We start from the raw sequence: 21,601 nt of genomic DNA on the forward strand, positions 1-21,601 counted from the left end.
CCTGTATATACGTAGGACATCTTGTAGATATACCCGTTGGCACCTGTATATACGTAGGGACATCTTGTAGATATACCCGTTGGCACCTGTATATATACATTAGGACACCTTGTAGATATACCTGTTGGCACCTGTGCATACGTAAGACACCTTGTAGATATACCTTTTACCACCTTACATACTTAGGGCACCTTGTAGATATACGCGTTGGCACCTGTATACGTACTGCACATTAAATATGCAAACGTTGACACCTGTACATACGTAGGAAACGTTGTAGGTGTAGTCGTTAACACGTGCACATGCATTCGGCATACCTGCATGCAGCTTTATAACGGGCACATACCATGCAGGTGCAAGTACGCCAACGCAACCTACTGTACGCCGGCGTCGAGACAGAGGTTAAGGGGCACTTAAAAGAGCACATGATAACCACGAAGCATGTAATAACGTTCAGGGCCCCGTTTCACAAAGCTCTCGTAGCGCTACGACTATCGTAAGTCAATGTTACAGTATAGAAGGTAGGAATGATACGAGAAAAATTACGAGATGTTAGACTTACGAGAGCTTTGTAAAACGGGGCCCAGGGCCCCGTTCCTCAAAGCGATCGTAGCGCTACGACAGTCGTAAGTCTATGTTAAAGTATGGGAGTTACGATCACCTTAACGCTACGATCACTTTCAGGAACGGGGCCCTGAACCACAGACAGGGAACATATCAATACATGGTGTTAGAAAGATTACGACATCTGATTTATTATAGTTCTGATTTCATAGCCACCAGTTCTAACGACACCAAGTGTGAGTGCCGCACCGAGACCGTGGCTATCCGTACAAAGGTACTCTCCTCTATGTGCCAAGCCCAATCTGTCAGGGCGGACTGTCCCACAACCTGCGAGCACCGTACAAACTGTCTGAGCCACCTGTCAGGGAGTACCTATTGCTCCGTACAAACTGTCTGTATTCTCCTCTCTACCACAGTGCCACGCCCTATCTGTCAGGGCGGTCTGCCCCACAACCTGCGAACACCGAGACCGTGAGTACCTATTGCTCCGTACAAACTGTCTGTATTCTCCTCTCTACCACAGTGCCACGCCCTATCTGTCAGGGCGGACTGTCCCACAACCTGCGAACACCGAGACCGTGAGTACCTATTGCTCCGTACAAACTGTCTGTATTCTCCTCTCTACCACAGTGCCACGCCCTATCTGTCAGGGCGAGCTGCCCCACAACCTGCGAACACCGAGACCGTGAGTACCTATTGCTCCGTACAAACTGTCTGTACTCTCCTCTCTACCACAGTGCCACGCCCTATCTGTCAGGGCGGTCTGCCCCACAACCTGCGAACACCGAGACCGTGAGTACCGCTCCGTACAAACTGTCTGTGTCTGTACTGCCTCTCTACCACAGTGCCACGCCCTATCTGTCAGGGCGGACTGTCCCACAACCTCTGCGAGCACCGACCTGCGACCGTGAGTACCTATTGCTCCGTACAAACTGTCTGTACTCTCCTCTCTACAACAGTGCCACGCCCTATCTGTCAGGATATGAGCGGAAGTGACAATCATGCGAACACCGAGACCGTGGTACCTATTGTCCGTACAAACTGTCTGTACTCTCCTCTGTATCTTCAGTCAGGACGGACATTACGACAGTGTGATGTCTGTCTCCACACATAACATACGGATGGTAAGTATCTATATGAGATATGAGCGGAAGTGAGGATCATGAGGTTATCGGGATATAATGCCTTGTATTAGATCAACTTAGCGTTTCCAATAGTCGTTAGTCTGTGTTCAGGTATGGGACTTACGATCACTTTAGCGCTACGACAGTCGAATGTCTGTGTTCAGGTATGGGACTTACGATCACCTTAGCGTTACGACAGTCGAATGTCTGTGTTCAGGTATTGGACTTACGATCACCTTAGCGTTACGACAGTCGAAAGTTCTGTGTTCAGGTATTGGAACTACAGTCACCCTAGAGCTAACATCGTTTGTTCAACTGGACTGGATTTGGATATCATATATTTTTTTTTGTGGATATATATTTTCAAAGAAGCTAACTTTATTTCTGGGACTAATTATTAGTCTACGTGCATTTAGAGATTCTAAACGTATACCTGTCAATCATTGATACCTATATCCGATTTCCAGAGCTGGAATGCCCAGATGCACCCAGTTTTCCCCATGCGCACACGGTCCCCATCAAGAGCAAATACTTCTTCCTCGACACCGTGAACTACGAATGCGACGAAGGTTACTACAACGTCGGATCGAAACCTGCGTTGGTGTGCAACGAGACTGCGCAGTGGAAGTACGCTCGAAAAGTCACATTCCCCGACTGTATAGGTACGTGTGTACCAACGTGTTCTGAACGCCCTTCATGACCTTCACCTTTGGGCACTGAACAGAGAAAAAGTCACCGTATCCCAGTTGTGTAGATCAATACTCATGATGTTGATCACTTGATTGTCTGGTCCAGACTTGATAATTTAGATAGCTGGAATATTGCTGAGGGCGGCGTTTAACAACAACAACAACAACAACAACAACAACAACAACAACAACAACAGCAACAACAAACATTAGTTATGATGATTTAGTCTTAAGTAACGGACAGCCAGATAAACAACAGGTCATTCAAGATATTTCATATAGATATTTTCTATCAATTTCTAACCAGTTTCGCCTCTTATCTGTCAAGATCCGCTTATGGTCGGTTCAGATCTAAAGCTCGTCCCGATTAGGATCGGTGTTCTGCACCGTACCGGTGTGACCTATTTCGCAAGTGCCGAATGTTTTCGCCCACACGCTTGAAAACACTCTTAAAATTCTCCTTAAAAAACTCAGGCTTTAAAAATTATTTGCAGTGATAGAATGCAGTAGACCTCCAACTATTGCGCATGCGTCATGGGAAGGATCTTCCTTTGAGTTCAACAACTCAGTGGTGTACACCTGTGATCTCGGATACGAGGCTGCAACCGGAAGTGACGTCAGAACATGTGACTCCAGCAGAACGTGGTTAGGGGAAGATCTCGTGTGTGAAAGTAAGCATTGGTTTGACTTTCAGTCTCTTTATGGGTGCATTGGGTGGCCCAGTGGTTCTTGTATTATTTTGACACTTACATATTTCGAGTTTGATTAAGTCATGGGTATGGTGTCAACCCTTTGTTGCGCTGCCGGAATAACGTAATAGTGAGTTTCGCTATATCCGGCATAAGATACGTATAAAACCAGTTTAACACGAGGTATAACCCGTAGATCGATAATATAGATATATTGACAGATTCCATGATATTTGATTGGCCAACTGAGAATTTGTTCTGCTTTTTAATTTCATGAGGATATTTTAGGCCACGCCCATTGGCTTATCATGGAATGGGAGGGGCTTGTGTCGCATTGTCACGTAGTAAGTGTTGGTGTCGTCGGTAGTTTTAATGTTAATCGAAGATTTTATCATTGACATTATTAATAGGAACAGATTGACTTCAACATATTTGGGGTCTTCCGGTGTGGTCACTATGCAACGAAAAATCGTGACGTCAGATTTAAGCAACCAATCAATGATTATGTCAAATACCCACTTCCGTGAAGTTCCTTAGCAGGATTTAAACTCAGTACAGTCACTACATTAAAGCATGAGAGGTGTGAAAATAGTTACTCGATGAACGAATGTGAAACGGGAACCTCCCAAGCGGCAGGTCTCTCCTCCCAACCCCAAAAAAAAGCATACAGAAAAAAGGCAAAACTTTTCGGACCCAGCCCATACATCGAGTAGGAATAAAAATAAAACCCACCGTATCGAAATGATTGTATCACTTATGCTCTGCCTGGTATAGTTTCATATTTGTCAGTGGCGGTGTGGTAGCCTAGTGGTTAAAGCGTTGGCTCGTCACGCCCAACACCCGGGTTCGAATCCCCACATGGGTACAATGTGTGAAGCCCATTTCTGGTGTGCCCCGCCCTGATGTTGCTGGAATATTGCTAAAAGCGGAGTAGAACCAAACTCAGTCAGGCATTTTCTTCTGTTGATTTTGGGCAAATGTTTGTCATATTTGTCAGTAAGTCGACTAACCAGATATATAACATATATGTTTTGCATTTGTTGTGCAGTGCCTGTTCTACTAACGCATTTTGTCTACTCTATATCAGGGGTGACCTGCGGCGATCCACCCCCCATGAACCACACCATCGTTACCTTCAACCTCGTGCAGGCGACGTACACGTGTGATAAGGGATACAACGCCACGTCGCCATCAGCCGTCAAACTGTGCTCCGTCTACGGCAACTGGACGGGGCCGGATCTCGAGTGCACACGTGAGATATCATAGAGGCAAAAATACAGTGAAACAGAGGATTTGATAATGAATACAATTTCAGGTTTTTATGTGATATACCAGTGAGTGAGTATAGTTTTACGCCGCCTGTAATATTCCATCAATATCTCGGCGGGGAACCAAAAAAATGGGCTTCACACATTGAAGCGTGTGGGGAATCGAACCCGGGTCTTCGGCGTGACAAGCCAACGCTTTAACCACTAGGCTACCCCGCCGCCCGTGATTTACTAAAACAGACGAGTCTTGCCCTACAAACTATACTGACGTACTTAAGAAAGTACACACCCGGTTTTTTATTCCCATTAAAACCATAAGTATTTTGCTAGCACTGCTGTAATTGGGTGGTGGTGTTTTGGAAACATTTGCACAATGTTTGTGACAAGGCAGAATCAAAACACTTTTTAAATATTAATGCTGTTTTAAAGAAAATATTGTACCAAAGAATCAGGTGTGTACTTTCTTTGGAACGTCAGTTTATATATAGGTATTTTAATTTTTCACTTACTAATATTTTTAATAATAATAATTGATAACTTATTACTTGTGGCATCGTGTGGGTGTTGGGCGATGCATGGGGGTAGTGATGGGTGGGGACACGGGTGGCCCAGTGGAGTCTCTTTGGCACAGCGATCGTGGGGTTGAATCTTGGTTCCATCCGATCACCTTCCGTGTTTGTCATCACTGTGTTCCTTGTGAATTTTCAGAATGTGGTAAACGTCTCTTTGGGTTTTTGTACCACCTGAAACTGACATAACTGGAATACTGTTCAATACTAACACACTCACTCATTTGACGATAGGAGTTTATAGTCCGTTTGGCTCAAAATCGAAGGGCGGTGGGGTAGCCTAGAGGTTAAATCGTTGGCTCGTCACGCCGAAGACCTGGAGTTCGATTCCCCACATGGGCACAATGTTTGAAGTCCATTTCTGATGTCAGTCAAAATCGGACCACATCAGACCAACTCTGTTTTTTGAATGTCCTAAAAATAAAAAGTTGTTTAACAAAATCTAACTATTTGTTCGGGGTGCAAAGGGAAACAGGTGTGCAAGAACTGAAACATCGGCATAGTACTCTTACATGGAAACACTAATCATAATCTGTGTCAAAATGTTAATGAAACATCAGACCAACTGTGTGAGTTGTTTTTTTTCAGAATTACCAAGACACTGAAGAATAGTCCTGATTGGTCAAAAAAATCGGGAACCTTGAAAAAGTGATGTTTTCAACAAACTATCATTGACACTGAAGAATACTTGAGTCTCTTGACACAGTTCACTATTTGTTACGAGGGATGGGGTGCACAAGGGAGGAATTGCCAGCACACAAGGTGCCGCCTAACCCGCTCAGCCAAAGTGTAATCCCAAATGAGCTACATTTGACCACTTTCTAAATGGCATTGCGTTAATGAATCAATGACTTTGTCGGCACACAAAGTGCACGTACCAGTTGTCCGACGTCCATTACAGTCTCGTTTGGCTGTTCAACCCTCAGGATGCCTGTACTTTACTGAGAAAAGTAAGAAAGTTTGTCCTACCTAATTTTTCTCCTGAATACTTTTTGCCGACTATGGTTTGTGTTTCCAGTAAATTCATAGAAAAGCAGAAAGGACCTAATTTTTCTCCCCAAGCTTGTAAAACAACACGGGAACGGGAATCCTGTATGTCAACACCACCTACCGGTCAGAGGCAGTGTACACATGTTCAAAGGGACATAACCCTGTAGGAGGACAAGCGATAAAGGTGTGCTCAGAGAACGCTTCTTGGACAGGATTGGACCTTGTTTGTGAAAGTGAGTATCCTTGACCTACTGAATGTTTAGTTAATCCCCCAAGGTAACTATTTGACACCACACCTCTCTAAAAATACATAGTGCATTTCTCTAAATAATACCAATTATCATTCCCCAAGGAAAATACCACATAATTTATAACACCCAAGTCCCCATCCCCATATCCCCAATCACGTATTTAAATTACAAGATTAAATTAAAACGTTCGAATGAATTAATGCAACGTTGCATTAAATCGACTCTCGCGCCGTCTACCGACCGAACGTTATTTCAAGCGTACCCCACAGAGTTATGTTCCTTGGAGCGTTCTCTACGAATATCCTACGCACAACTTGTGATTCATTCGTAACTACTCGTCCCTTTCCGTTACCTGAAAGAAGACTCGTACCCTTCTCGTAGCCATGTCTGGATTTATTCCCCAGCCAATCAGAACGCGCGTATTTAGAGAAAAAATTGGGTCAAAATAGTTAGTTTACGCCGCCTGTAGCAATATTCCATCAATATCTCGGCGGGGAACACAAAAGATTTCGGCTTGCATAATGTTTTCCCAGACCCTTCAAGTATATTTTAATTATTGCATAGTCCTCCTTGGCTTCCTGAATTTTTATAACCAGGATATGTTAACATTATAGGAAAGTATTTATGCATGTTAAACATACCCTTTGAGGTATTTTCCTTGGCGTGGATGCATGTTTGTTTTCCAAGTAAACTAGAGTTACATGCCCTTGAAAATAGTTCGGCGACTAGACTATTTTTTTCTCTACGCTTTTGCACTCAGACAGCTCAGTAAAATGGTTACGAGAGGGGTACGAGTATTCTTTCAAGTTACGGAAAGGGACGAGTAATTACGAATGCCTCGAAGTTTCAGTTATCGATTTCCGGCAAGTCGTAAGGGATAATCAGTTTTTCATTTCATCAATAGGAAACTAAAGTGAGTGCATATGATCCAATATATATAACATAGGCCAAAATATTATCGGAAATGTGACATTGTGCATTTAAACTTAACCATATGGTGTTGTGTAAAAATTGATGCAAATAAAAGCCACCGCATTTATATGGATTTATCATATTGTGACAACCACAACTACCAAAAAGGATAATTGGCAGCTAACGGGATCGGGTCAGGATCGCTGACTTGGTTGACAAGTGTCATCCCAATTGCATAGATCGATAGGCATGCTGTTGATCACTTATAGATTGTCTGGTCCAGACTAAATTATTTAAAGACCGCCGCCAGGCAGGTGAAAGATTGCTGAGAGAAGCTTTAAACAAACAACCAAGCAAACAAACAAACAAATAAACAAAAATAAAAACAAAAAACAATAAGGAGTAAGTAAGTTTAGTTTGACGCCGCTTTTAGCAATATTCCAGCAATATCTCGGCGGTAAAATGAAAACGTAAACTCACTCTCAACTTCTTTTAAGTGCGGCAATATTAACCAATCATATTCTTTGCAGCTGTAAGTTGCGGGCCCCCTATTGACGTGGAGAACACTGAGTGGTCGGCCCAGCTCCACATCTACCAATCAGAAGCCGCATACAGCTGCGTGGTTGGGTATGAAAAGACGGGAGGGCATGGCATCAAGGTTTGCAACGAGACCGGTGCTTGGGATGGGAGCGACCTACAATGTGAAGGTGAGCGTCCAGCACACAATATGGTAATCTCACAACGCATAGAATCTCAAAGAGTCATTGTAGAACGACCGGCTTCATTAGATCCGAAAGGTCAAGGTCATCATTTAATGTCAAGGTCACTATTGAATTCTTAACCTAATATGTAAGTGAGTGAGTGAGTGATTGACTGTGGTTTTACGTTGCTTTGTGCAAAACACCATAGCAGGGGATACCAGAAACTGGGCCTCAACCACTGTAGCCATGTGTGGAATCTAACCCAGGTCTTCGGCGTGACGAGCGAACCTTTTTACCACCAGGCTACCCCATCCCCTTGAATGTGAATGTAATAATCTGCTTACAAGTGTCATGTCATTCTGTACAATATAATGTATAAATTTGTCGAAACTGACCGGAATATGATCTGGCCATCTAACCCTAATCTTGAACATGTGACATGTATCTTCAGTCAGACATTGTGGCGCTCCGCCATTGGTAGCCGATGCTGACGTCACGTACACCAACGACACCTATCTCTCTGAAGCCACATACATGTGCAAAACAGGCTACAACCACACCGGAGGTGACGTCATCAGGTCATGTGACCACACCAGCAACTGGCAAGGGTTGGATATCGTGTGTACAGGTACTGACGGACCGGCGTTATTAACTTATCAGGCTTCTCATGAAAGATTAAAAAACTCGGGTAATGACGTTTACCGTATTTCCTCGATTAAAACCCGTGACACGATCAAATAAGTGGTAGAATTGTAAAGAGTGTCTAAAAGAAAAACTTAGCCTTTGGCTGAGGAAGTACGGTAGCAGTGACCTGTACCGTAAATGTTCAAACAAACGTTCAGGAACTCAGGGTTCAGGGTGGGGTTTGCCGTTTCTGATACCAACGTGCAGTGTTTGGCCTTACCCCTGAAAAGCTGCAGGCCCTAAGGACCCAGAACCACAAGCATTGGTGGGCCCTGATCAGAATGTGTAGGCCCTATATTTTAGCAGCAGTATAAGTCATTTCCAGCACAAAAACAACGTGGCAACTAACAAACTGAGTTGAAGACTTTAATTTAACTCTAGTGACTGACAAGTCTTCCTCGAAAATGATAGTCGTTTCACTTATACAGACAACAGCTGTTGATCGAGATAAAAAACTAGAAATTACCGAATGATATTTTCTGAAAAATAATACTCTTAGTGTTTGGGGAATCAAAAAGCTGTTGGCCATAAGGACCTGCAGAAAACAAAAGCTGTGGGTCCGAGTTGTTTTAGGTCGCCTTCGGGCCTTAGGACCGACGTTAATGTCGAACACTGCCAACGTCTATACGCCAAGACGAATACGGGCTTGGAACACTAAATGATAGGCTTCTGTCACACACAAGGGACTCAACTCTGGAGGGCGAGCTGTGGCGACACGAGCAACTAACTCAGTTTATAAACGCTGAAAACAACGTGTTTTTACATGCTCACGACTGTGAGATAACAAAAAATATTGTTCTTCTGCAGCTGTCGCTTGCAGCACGCCACCGAGCGTACCCAACACTGACAGGATGTACACTAGCACCATCTACCGGTCAACTGTCGAGTATAGCTGTATCAAGGGATATAACTCTTCCATGTCCAACTGGACCATCACATGCAATGAGTCAGCAGAATGGGTGGGCGCCCTACCGACGTGCTTCAGTGCGTATCCTTGTACAAATTAAAATCAGCTTCGATTATTTTCTGCGATTATTAATAATACAGACCTGGCGACGAGATAATTGTCAAGAACCAAACCACGAACTTACATATGTAAGAGAGTTTATTTATTATTTATTACTGTTGAAATATTCGTGTCTTGATCCTTCATTTTTCAGTGACTCGACGGGTGTAACAGCCAAGTAACGTTTCAGTAACTTTTAGTCCGATCCGAAAAATAGAAGTCCATCCGTTGAAGTCTCGTTGACGTACCCGAAATGCAGTTGGTGTCGCTCCAGCTCATGAACAAAATACATTATGTTGCTGTTGGTGATTGAGCTCCACAATGAAACGTTAATTGATAAACGCTTCCTCTATTACAGTCTAAGTAAACTTAGGCTCAGTATTATTCGTTACACTGCTATACTGAGTCCTACAAAACCAAGTAGAAGGACGCGTCAGCTAACCTTTGAGCGACCTATGACCGTCCAATCAAACGCGAGACGACCGAACGGATTTAACCAATCAGACAACGACTACTAGTTAGGTTTCGGCGGGACTTACAAAACGGTTTTTGGATTTTCTCTTCCCTGGTCGCTGACACTGATCTATTAACAAACGAAAATCCGCATAAAACACAGATATTTGGCCTGCAGTATGGGTTTCTAATGACATGGTTACTATTTGCTTATATCTTCGCAAGATGACATCCTTGAATATTGACAAAAAACGCTATTATCAGCGACTATTTACTCATGGCGTGTATCACTCGGAAGCGATCGTGCGGGAAATAGCATTCGGAATCGTTCGAGCTTTTTAGGTAAAGGTTCATACGGTATGTGCGAATGTTAACTTTCGCGATTTGGTAAGCTGTGTTCTGATTGGTCAGTCCAAAAGGATAGCTGACGCGACCTTCTACTAGGTTTTGTTAGACTCAGTATAGCTGTGTAACGAATAATACTGAGCCTAAGTTTACTTAGACTGCCTCTATTAGACCTTGGGAGGTTTTCTTATTAATGACTGGGCGACATAGACCACATGTCGACTTTAAACCCTGGAATATTGGTAAAAGTGGCGTAAAACTAAACTCACCAGAGACCATGTGTCCCCGACCGCGTCATACCAAAAGACGTTAAAATATGGTACTTGTTGGTCACTGCCTGGCGCTCGGCATTAATGGGTACAACAAGGACTGGTTGGCTCGGAGTCAGTATACTGTGTCTGAGTGGGGTATTGATGCTTCACTGCGGCATGGTATCTCAGTGGGCTAGCACTATAAAACCAGCTAAAGTCTGGGCTAGTACAAGCAGCCGCACATACACATACACACGCACGCACGTCGTCATATGAGCGAAATATTCTCAAGCACGACGTTAAACCCAATTTCACCTCACCTCACCTCAGAGACCATGTGTGAACTCACCCATTCATATGACGTAATACGGTTCTCGTTCAAACCACGATCAGGGTTTGTCTTTGAAGCATCCTTGACCCTGATTTACAGTATCTCAACCCCCCAACCCCACCCCCATGTACAGTATCTTTCTTTCTCACCCGTACCCCAGGAGGTAATGTTTAGTGTGCTAGTAGAAACAGATATATTGGGAGCTCCAGTGTTTGACAGTAGCATTGATTGTATAGTCGGTCATTCAGTGTGAATAAAAGTCTGTGTCTATTTTGACATAAACCGGAGAGATAAACAAACTGTATATATAATTTTATTACCCAATGTAACGGTTCTGAGAAAAAACACATTGCAATACATATCGTTTGAAAGGCGTATTGCGATATACCGTTATATACCGGTAGTACCGTGCAGCCCTAGTCTATACACACTAGTGTTGGCAATTGGTTAAAATCTCAGCGGGTATTTTAAGTTGGATTACTTGTCCCCAATCCCTTTCACATTTGTGAATAAAATATGTTTAAATCAAATCAATCTCATAATTGATGTTTGGTTCATCACAACCGATCAATCATCGAAAATAATTAGTTCGCGTCATTTATCAAATTTTCCTGATTATGTTTCTTAATTAACAAAAAATAAAGAAAAAACATGTCGTTCTTTCGAGTTTTTTGCAAATTGCCTAAAATACATTTGCAAATTTTACATATTTAAAGGATGACTATATTTTTTTCAGTATGTTAGGAACCTAAAGCTCTTGGAGTCTTTAAGATAAATTCAATCCTGACTTGGAACGAGCTGGTTGTGCTTTTGAAATGTAACAGACAAATCCAACCTTGTGAAAAATATTGTTAAAGCAAAATAAGTGTTCCAAAATTGTTTGTGTTCGATTATGAGAAAACATGATCGATTGCTTGGTCGTTTAGTCATTGCGACCAATCTTCGATTATTTCAATTAATCGGACCACCACTAATACAGACCCCCTTGTCTTGAACTGCCTGTTTAGCGTGCTTTAGTCAGTAGGTGACGCTTTCATGCCTGCCTTTCAGTTATCGATTGTAACAGTCCACCGGACGTAGTCATGGCTGACGTCACAGTGAGGGGAACCACCTACCAATCAGAAGCGACCTATACGTGTCACCATGGATACAACTTAGTCGGCACGAGCAGCAAGAAGACATGCGCAGACACTGGTCGCTGGGAGAGCGCCGACTTCAGCTGTGAGAGTATGTGTTAATGAGTGTCACTTTGATTTAGATTTGATATTCGTTCGATTTTGGTTTAACGAAAATACAACGAAAACATTTGCCCAAAATCAACAGAAGAAAATGAGTGAGTGATTATGGTTTTACGCCGCTTTTAGCGATATTCTAGCAATATCACGGCGGGGGGATACCATAAATGGGCTTCACATATTGTGCCCAATTGGGGAATCGAACCCGGGCTTTCGGCGTGACGAGCAAACGCTTTAACCACTAGGCTACCCCACCGCCCCGATACAGTATGTGAAGCCCATGTCTGGTGTTCCCCTTAAAGACTCCTCAGCCATGATTTTCAAAGATCTCATAGAGCTAAGATAGTCAGTTGTAAGTTAATATTAATGTATGGCACTTACAACCATTTTAGCGCTTAGAGAGCTTCGAACATCTAGGCCCTGGGATATTGCTAAAAGCAATGTAGAACCACACTCACTCCTCCAACATCCGTGAGTGAGTATGACTTATAAACCTCCAGAAGAAAACTAACTGTTCGGAACCCTATACATTTTGTAAGCTGTTTGTCTATTTTGCGGACTAAATCGCTGGGCTGAGTACACTATTTTCTCATCACAGCATCTAAGTGAGAGAAGGCATCAATAACACTTCTTGCTGGTGAATATATTTATTTGATATTAAAATATGTTTACACGCCCTGTTTATAACTCGCTTGGAGTGAATACAGATAAATACAATGGTATCTTCGTAGTTGTGGACTGCGGGCCTCCGCCGGAAGTTAACAAAGCGACGTATACCAGTACCGGAAGCTTGTTTGAGGCCAACGCCAGTTACTCTTGCATTGTGGGATACAAGGTAGACGGTGGGAGTGCGAGCAAAATGTGCACGGAGTTCGGCAAATGGAGCGGTGTGGATCTCAACTGTACAAGTGAGTTTCACGTGGGCCTCGTTCATCTAAAACTTGCCAGTCATTCTGACTTTCCAGAAAAAATGAATTTAAGGCAATATATAACATTATATTATATATAATATATTCATGTCTCTCAGTACCGCCCGACCCAAAAATTCGACCCTACCCTTAGATTATTTATATTTTTTTACACAAGAGAAAATGCAACTTCTCTCTCAAAATGTGCACGAAGTTTTCACACTTCTAAGTTTTGATTTTCTATCGGAGAAAAGGTATAAATTGTCACAGAAATCAAGGGGTTTTGGACATAAAATAAAATAAAAATGCGTTGAAAGTAAAATATCAGGTGTTAGGCAGGCCAGGGTCAACGGATCAAGTGTTCAAATCCTATAGTCACACCCAGAGTGGGTGGCTTTAGTTTTAGTTTTAGTTTTCCGGACTCAAAAAGAAAATACAGTTTACTGAATAAAAATAACAGTAAAATGTAAAATATAAACTTGTTATACAGTTTAATTTCTTGTTTATTAAAAAGATCATAAATTGTTTCAAGTGTACGTACATGTGAACAAATTAGCGACAGCAATGACAAGGAACACACGTAGGGAAAACCCGTGAAGATCCGGGTTAGACTTGATCTTCAGCAACCAATGCTTGCCGTAAGAGGCGACTGACGGGACTGGGTGGTCAGGCTGACTTGGTTGACACATGCTATTGTATCCCTATTGCGTGGGTCGATGCTCATGATGTCAATCACTGGATAGTCTGGTCCAGACTAGATTATCCGCACACCGCCGCCATATAGCTGGAATATTGCTGAGTGCAAACTAAATTCACTCACTCACATGTCATATATGAACGCTAGGAAATGCATACGTTCCAGTCACCCATCCTCGTGACAGCAGGGGTATATACTGTGTATTCTCTGGAAAATTGTTCAGATGTAGTTTTTTTACTGAATAATAGTTTATGCAGACTAGTGTGGTTTTAAATGTATGTGTGTATTCGCTCACTTTGGAATGTGTGTGTGGGGTATTCATGCTTCACTGCGGCATGGTATCTCAGTGAGCTAGCACTATAAAACCAGCTTAAATCTGGGCTGGTACAAGCAGCCACACATACGCCTACACGTCGTCATATGAGCGAAATATTCTCAAGTGCGACGTTAAACTCCATTTCACCTCACCTCACCTGTCTAACGGACCAGTCTGAATACGAGTTTACAAAGGCCTCAGTGTTGGGTTGGCGATATGAAAAACACTGCGTTCAGTCCTGCCGATTACGACTGAGGTCGCAGGAAACTCCAAATTGAACATTTGATTGGAAGGCAAAGGAAGGTCCTCTGTTACATGGAAAGGATGCCTTCACGTCCTTCAACACACTGGTTCTGAGCATTCGATACCACTCGTCCCTTTCTGTAAACTGTAACACTCGGCTTGTTCCGGAATAACACGAGTTGGTCCCGGGTGGGTTTTGAGGCAATACGAGGTACCCCACTTACCGTTTTTACCTTTGTCCTTATCACAACGTTTGATTGGTTGGTAAAATGCTTATGAAAATCAAGGGCAGGTAATTTGCGGTCTCGTGATCCACGATAAATGGTCCCGGGTTAAGTGGAAGTAAACCGTAAAGAGAGGGTGTTATGAAGTTAACCCCGGCGTCCTTGACGAGGGCTATGGTGTTACCTTGGCTGACACTGACGGTCGGGTCAGTTGGACTCCTACTCTCGTCAAACAAGAAAAACGTGTCACCAGAGACTATATAATCTGTTAAAGAGTCCCCGATGTCTTGTGTCCGACAGGTGAAATACATTCACTACATACTTCCTGACAGGTGTGTTAAATTGAGGTCGCCTCATAGTCTCTCTTAATACTCGCTTTCGAAACAAATAAGTGAATGCGTCCTTGTATCTCTCGGATTTCAGTAAAAGAAGATGTATACTATTTCCCTGTGTAAAAACCCTGTTCTACATGCCTGCTCCATTGGTGAGTGAGTGAGTTTAGTTTAGCTACCCCCGTCTCCGCGCCGTGACTATGAGACTTGAAAGGCCCAAAATGAAGTGGCCACACGAACTCATCTCTATGGATACATTTTCAACATAATGGGAACACGAGAGATTTGCCTCGTACCGGCCGTCCACTCGTGACGTCACGTCAGCAAGACAACCATATTCGGGTGACCCATCTAAGGAATCGACTACAGTTTGACTGCTCGGACCATGGCGTACGTCCAGTACGTTCCAGGGCCTAGATTTTCGAAGCTCTCTTAGCGCAAAGATCGTCGTAATGTATGGCACTTACGACTTAATGCTAATGTATGGCACTTACGACTATCTTAGCGCTAAGAGAGCTTCGAAAATCTAGGCCCTGGACTGTACGGAACCGACTGAGGGAGCATCACATCCGGCCCCGCGGACTTGCAGTAAGTCCAATTATGCTCCAAGGTCACCGACAGGCACGTCTTCCTTGGTGAGACAGCATCTACGGTACAGTAGACAAGATTGGGATGGTGTTTGGTTCACTGACGAGTGGAGATTTCATCTGGACAGCTCAGATGGCAGGTCAAGGGTGTACAGACGGCGAGGTGAAGGGTATGCTGACACGTGCGTTGTTCAACGTCGGCAGTTTGGTGGCGAAAGCGTTTTGGTTTGGGGGGTTTCATATCTCATGGTCGGACACAACTTGTCATTGTCAATGGCAGTCTGACAGGTCTGTGATACAGGGATGAGATCATTGGGCCTCATATGCAGCCGTTCATTCAAGGACAGAGACGTAGCTTCACGCTTCAGCAAGAAAATGCCCGTCCACATGTCGCTTGTGTTGTGACAGATTTCCTGAGACAGCAGAACATTTCGGTACTCTCCTAGCCAGCTGTTTCTCTGGACCTGCCCCTATCGAGCACACTTGGAATGAAATGGAGCGATGTTTACGTTAAGACCAGAATCAGATATTGACGTTAGCTGAATTGGGACAAGCATTGGTTCAGTCATGGAACAACATTCCCCAAGCTTTCTTCAATTGTTTAGTGCGGTCTATGAGTCGTCGTTGCCAAGCCTGCATCAACGCCAGTGGTGGACACACACCCTACTGAATTTGTGAACTGACTTTTGACACCACAACCCTTCAAAGGCGTGTCACGATGCCTATAGTCTGTTTGCAGTGAAAACGTACCGATGAATTTCACTTTATACAAAAAAGTAAATCAAATAAAGTGAAATTAAGATTGTAAATCCTCATAATGTTACCTTGACAACTGAACATTTAAATCTGAGAATTTTATTCAACATAGGATAAAAGTTGTTTAACAAACGATCATAGTCTCAAATCGCTATTATTGGTTTGTATTACAAGGGGGTATGCACATTAAATGAAACACCGAAAACAAGTAGGGTTGGTCTAATTTAACACTCATCAGTACCGCTGTTTCACTGTTCCAACTACAGCGCTTACCCCCTTGTAATACAAAGCGAAACGTCCAGAGAAATATGGTTTTCTGTCATTCATATTTCAAATATAGGATTTGGGTCCAAGTTGCCCAACTCGCGGATCTCCAATCGTTTTAAATACTAGTAGATACGAAACATTTTAGTTGGCAACAAGAAGACGGGTTTGGCTCAAAAGCGGACCGATGAATTGCAATCTAACTCGAAAACTAATAAACATAACATACTCAATGAAACGCTGATCATAATCAAAACATTATACCCACTCTGTGAGGTTTTTGCAGAATTTTTGTCCTAAAAATAATAAAGTTGTTTAACAAACTATCATTAAAATATTGACACAGTTCACTATTTGTTACGAGGGAGGAGTGCAGAGAAAGGGACAGCCAGGTGTTCGAGAAGCACGTTCACAGACAAAGTTATATATTCATTAACCTGTGCTGTGCCGTCTCCATCCATTCTCGGATGCAATTCATCGGTCCACTTTTGAGCCAAACGGACTATACCCGTGAACAACAGTTTCTCAAGTACTGAAGGGCTCATTTCCAAAAGAAGAATCGATTCTACAGCGTGTCAGTCTCAAATTGCGAAACAGACAACTTGTATCTCCCAAATAAGTTATAATAAAATGAGCATACTGTACCATTTACCGAATTAAGAATTTGACTGCAATTTTGTGCTTCCAGTCGTGACTTGTCCCCCGGCGCCTGAACTAAGCCACGCCCACCTGGCCGGCAACAACACTCGAACCTACCAATCAACAGCCAGGTATTCCTGTGACCTTGGTTACGATGAAGATGGCGGCAACAACACCCTTGTCTGCACTGAGGAAGGAGTATGGCATGGGATAAGGTTAAAGTGCAAAGGTTCGTTTTATTCAGAGTGAGTGAGTTTAGTTTTACGCTGCAGTTCAGTGTGAATGAAAGCTTGTGTAGATATTGACTTAGAGATAATCACAAAACTTCATATACATGTATTTTTATTACCCAATACACCATTTCTGAGAACACAACACAATTCCCTCTCCTTCCACACACACACACACACACACACACACACACACACACACACACCCCGCATTGTAATACGTATCTTTCGAAAGGCGTATTGCAATATACCGGTATACCGTTAATACCGTGAAGTCCTAGTTTTACCCCGCACTCAGCAATACTCCAGCTATATGGCGACGGTCTGTAAATAATCGAGTCTGGACCAGACAATCCAGTGATCAACAGTATCAGCATCGTTCTTTGCAATTGGGAACCGATGACATGTGTCAACCAAGTCAGCGAGCCGAACCACCCGATCCCGTTAGTCGCCTCTTACGACAAGCATGGGTTCCTGAAGATCAATTCTAACCCAGATCTCGTTTTATTCAGAACGCTCAGAACGTGAGTGAGTGAGTGCTCGAGTGAGTGAGTGAGTGAGTGCACTTTAGTGAAGTGCTGGTATTGGCATACAACCTGCGATACGATGCATCACGATACTAAAATTTTAGTCACGAAGATATATTGCCAAAGTATTGTGCACTGAAGCTGCGATACGATACGAATCCCGATACAAAGGTGGCGATACGATACGTATCACGATACTAAAACCTTAATTCTAACACCAAATGTAAAACACCTTGAGATCAAAACAAAACCACTTGAAAGTATTTCGTCAAATTCTGCCAGCGTTTTTCAATGTTCATTCGGAAATGAGATAATTACGTTTATACACGGACTTTGTGCTTAAAATGCGAGCGCTATGTTGACACAGTTCCTGACGCAAGAATTTCCGAGACACTTATGAAGGGAAAATAAGTATGCATACATTTCCATCATTAAACAAAAGGGAGTCTTTCGTGACAGATATCGGGATTCGGCAATATTCAAAGTAAAACATCGATGTATCGTGGCCAATTTGAAGTATCGTATCGGGATATACGACTATGTAAGACTTTGTATCGATTCACTGTATCGACGGCCCATGGATCGATGCATTGATGCGTATCGATGAATCGTCACCCCGCTAGAGACCAAGGGCACCGAGAACAATGGGGAGCCTGGCAGCAGTGTACTTGGGATGCAAGCGAGACTGAAGTGCCGCGTCAGTTCTTGAAGGTATTCATGTCAAGTGACAACAAAGCTCTACGGAAGGTTAGGAGGTGAGGTGTGGTGAAATTGGGTTTATCGTCGTGCTTGTGAATATTTCGCTCATATGTCGACGTGCATGCGTTTGTATGTGTATGTGCGGCTGCTTGTACTAGCCCAGACTGAAGCTGGTTTTATAGTGCTAGCCCACTGAGATACCATGCTGCAGTGAAGCATGAATACCCCACTCAGACACATTATACTGATCCGAGCCGACCAGTCCTTGTTGTACCCATTAATGCCGAGCGCCAGGCAGGGACCAACAAGTACCATATTTTAACGTCTTTTTGTATGACGTGGTCGGGGATCGAACCCGCGACCTTCCGCTCTCCGGGCTCTCCGGGCTCTAACCACTACACCACGGAGGCGGTTCGGAAGGTTAGGAAGGTTCGCGACGTTCTTTTCCCTTAAGTGGCGGTGGGTTAGCCATGTAGTTAAACCGTTCGCTCGTCACGCTGAAGACCAGGGGTCCGATCGATTTCCGATTCCCCACAAGGGTACAATGTGTGAAGTCCATTTCAGCGACACGGTAACGTTCGCAATGTTTACATTCCCACAATGCAATCGTGGAATGTCGCTTGACTACTCAGCTGGATGTACTGATCTAAACTTATGTTGGTAGTAGAAATGCGACGTTCATATTGCCCCATATGGTTTACGTTAATGACAGATGTAATTAAGATAATTCAGAGAAGATATTTAATCCGAACGTAAACCGTCATCAAACTGTAATCATTTGTTTTTTTCTGGTAACGTTCGTCTTAACGTAGGGGGGCAGACACATCAATAGAACAGCGCGCCAGTTAGCCCTGTGCGAGGATTTTTAATTTAGGTCACCGACACCGTCGTTTGTTTTCTGCCTTAAATTAATCGTAATTATCCTTAGAAAGTATTAAATTTGGCATCTTAGAAAAGAAATACAGTTCGCTCTACCACCATGTATAGTGTAATAAAGCACACTTTCGCCCTGAACTATTATAACGTTAAAGCACATGGACTTGTACTTTAACTATAATAGTTCAGGGCGAAAGTGTGTTTTATTACACTACACATGATGGTAGAGCGAACTGTATTTCTTAAATATATATGTAATGAATACATATCAAAACACGCTGATACATGTTATCATATACTTCTTCTTGCGTAGATAGATGCTGATGATGGGGATCACTGGGTTGTCTGGTCCAGACTTGGGTGTTCAAAACCATGCGTCATACAGCTGGAATATTGCTGAGTGCGGCGTCAACAACAAGCAAACTGATATACATCACTTTGGCTACTGGAACCATATATTTGTAAACATTTTGTGGTTAAACGTCATTTTGCTTCCTTCATCTTAAATGAAACAGGTGTACAACAAAGATCTGTCAAGTCTTGGCTGCTTCAGCTCCCGAAATTAAATATTGTTCTGGACTCCATTTTGATGTTTGTTTGTAAATATATATTTAGATGACATTTTTAAGGGGACATGTTGTAAAATTTACATTTTTATTCAGAGAAGCCATCGCCTGCTGAAATCATCGGGGTCATCAAGAAATTTGAACCGGTAGCTGTGGAGGCTTCCGGGTCAGTTGGAGTCGGCGTAGTAGCGTACGGCATCATGGGTGTGCTGTTGTTCGTGATGTTGCTGCTGGATCTCGCGACCTTCTACAAGCATCTGATGTACATGAAGGAAAACGTGAAGGACTTCTGGGAGAGCAGGAGACCCGCCCCCTCCATCTCACTCCCCGAGAAGCACAGGACCTACAGCTCAGAGGCTTGAGGCGGTAGTAGGGTGAGGGTGGGTGGGTGGACAGGGGTGTGTGTGACACGGAACATACAGAACATACAGAAGGCTTTAGCCGGTAGTAGGGTGAGGGGTGGGTGGGTGGACAGGGGTGTGCGTATACATATCACATATATCTCACAGATCTGGTCAGGAGTAGTTAGGGAGGGGGCGACACGTCATACAGCTCAGAGGCCAGAGGTCGGCAGAGGTTAGGTTTGGGAGGGTGTGTCATATCCTATACGACTTAGAAGTTTCAGTTATCGGAGGGACGGTCTTGTTTGGTATAGGAGGGGGTTGGAGGTACGTCACATACAGCTTGGAGTGGCTTGTGTTGGCCGGGAGTGGGAGGGATTGGATTGGTGGGGGGGTGGGGTGGGGGGAAGTAGTAGAGATGTCACATAGCTGTGGAGGTGATACGTCGACAACTTATTTGCGTCTGACTATGATTTTCTGAACAATTGTAATCGAAATGTACATCACGAAACTCATCTACATTTTGCTTTATCTTTTGTGAATAAATATGAACGTATTCTCATGTTTGATGTTTTCTTTCTCGGTGTTGTTGGACGAGACTGTTAACTATTGGCATATTACAACAGCATAAAAATTCAGTCGGACCTCTTTGTGTCGAAATCGTAGGGATCTGTAATAAACCCGTTCGAGTTGTACGAGAATCGAGGATTTCACAGGTGTGGATCAAGAGGGGAAGTGTGTCGGTGGGTGGGTGGGTGGGGATGGGATGGATGACACGTGGATGCAGGTTCCATCTGTGTAGCCGATAATGAATTGGTTGTTATCCAACTATAACATCTATCTCCAATTTGAAGAGCGTCCGCCCGGAGAGCGGAAGGTCGCGGGTTCGATCCCTGGCCGCGTCATACCAAAATACGTTAAACTATGGTACTTGTTGGTCCCTGCCTGGCGTTCGGTATTAATGGGTACAACAAGGACTGGTCGCCTCGGAGTCAGTATATTGTGTCTGAGTGGGGTATTCATGCTTCACTGCGGCATGGTATCTCATTGAGCTAGCACTATCAAACCAGCTTAAGACTGGGCTAGTACAAGCAGCCACACATACACACGCATGCACGTCGTCATATGAGCGAAATATTCTCAAGCACGACGTTAAACCCAATTTCACCTCACCTCACCTTCAATTTGAAATTCACTGGTTTCGTAACACTGTCCAGTTGTCTCCCTTGGTGGATCAGATCGACGTCTGTCATCAACGTTATTTGTCGGTTGATATCGTGTTAAAATATGATTTTTATTGACTGTGAAACGGTAGGAGCTCGTGCCACAATGCT

At 43.5% G+C, this 21,601-nt stretch overlaps 2 protein-coding genes and 1 long non-coding RNA gene across 3 annotated transcripts; all 3 read left to right on the forward strand.

The window, feature by feature from the left end:
- Positions 1–347: 347 nt before the first annotated feature.
- Positions 348–4,332, forward strand: LOC124280813 (sushi, von Willebrand factor type A, EGF and pentraxin domain-containing protein 1-like). Its single transcript, XM_046716793.1, has 6 exons — positions 348–401; positions 874–1,035; positions 1,195–1,471; positions 2,156–2,350; positions 2,872–3,048; positions 4,154–4,332. Exons 1-6 carry the CDS (start codon positions 348–350, stop codon positions 4,330–4,332), a joined length of 1,044 nt encoding a protein of 347 aa, XP_046572749.1.
- Positions 4,333–5,964: 1,632 nt separating this feature from the next.
- LOC124280814 (sushi, von Willebrand factor type A, EGF and pentraxin domain-containing protein 1-like) lies at positions 5,965–20,288 on the forward strand. The gene is made up of 8 exons (XM_046716795.1): positions 5,965–6,126; positions 7,587–7,763; positions 8,209–8,385; positions 9,249–9,425; positions 11,878–12,054; positions 12,794–12,970; positions 17,078–17,257; positions 20,023–20,288. The coding sequence occupies exons 3-8, from the start codon at positions 8,292–8,294 to the stop codon at positions 20,286–20,288; spliced, it is 1,071 nt and encodes a 356-aa protein (XP_046572751.1). The 5' UTR covers positions 5,965–6,126; positions 7,587–7,763; positions 8,209–8,291.
- On the forward strand, positions 8,784–8,952 carry LOC124280818. The gene is made up of 2 exons (XR_006899778.1): positions 8,784–8,851; positions 8,889–8,952. It is a non-coding gene; the product is annotated as an uncharacterized LOC124280818 (long non-coding RNA).
- Positions 20,289–21,601: the final 1,313 nt, after the last annotated feature.

Source organism: Haliotis rubra, unplaced genomic scaffold (assembly GCF_003918875.1).
Source record: "Haliotis rubra isolate DU_JTF1 unplaced genomic scaffold, ASM391887v1 Scf274, whole genome shotgun sequence".
Taxonomy (NCBI): Eukaryota; Metazoa; Mollusca; class Gastropoda; order Lepetellida; family Haliotidae; genus Haliotis; species Haliotis rubra.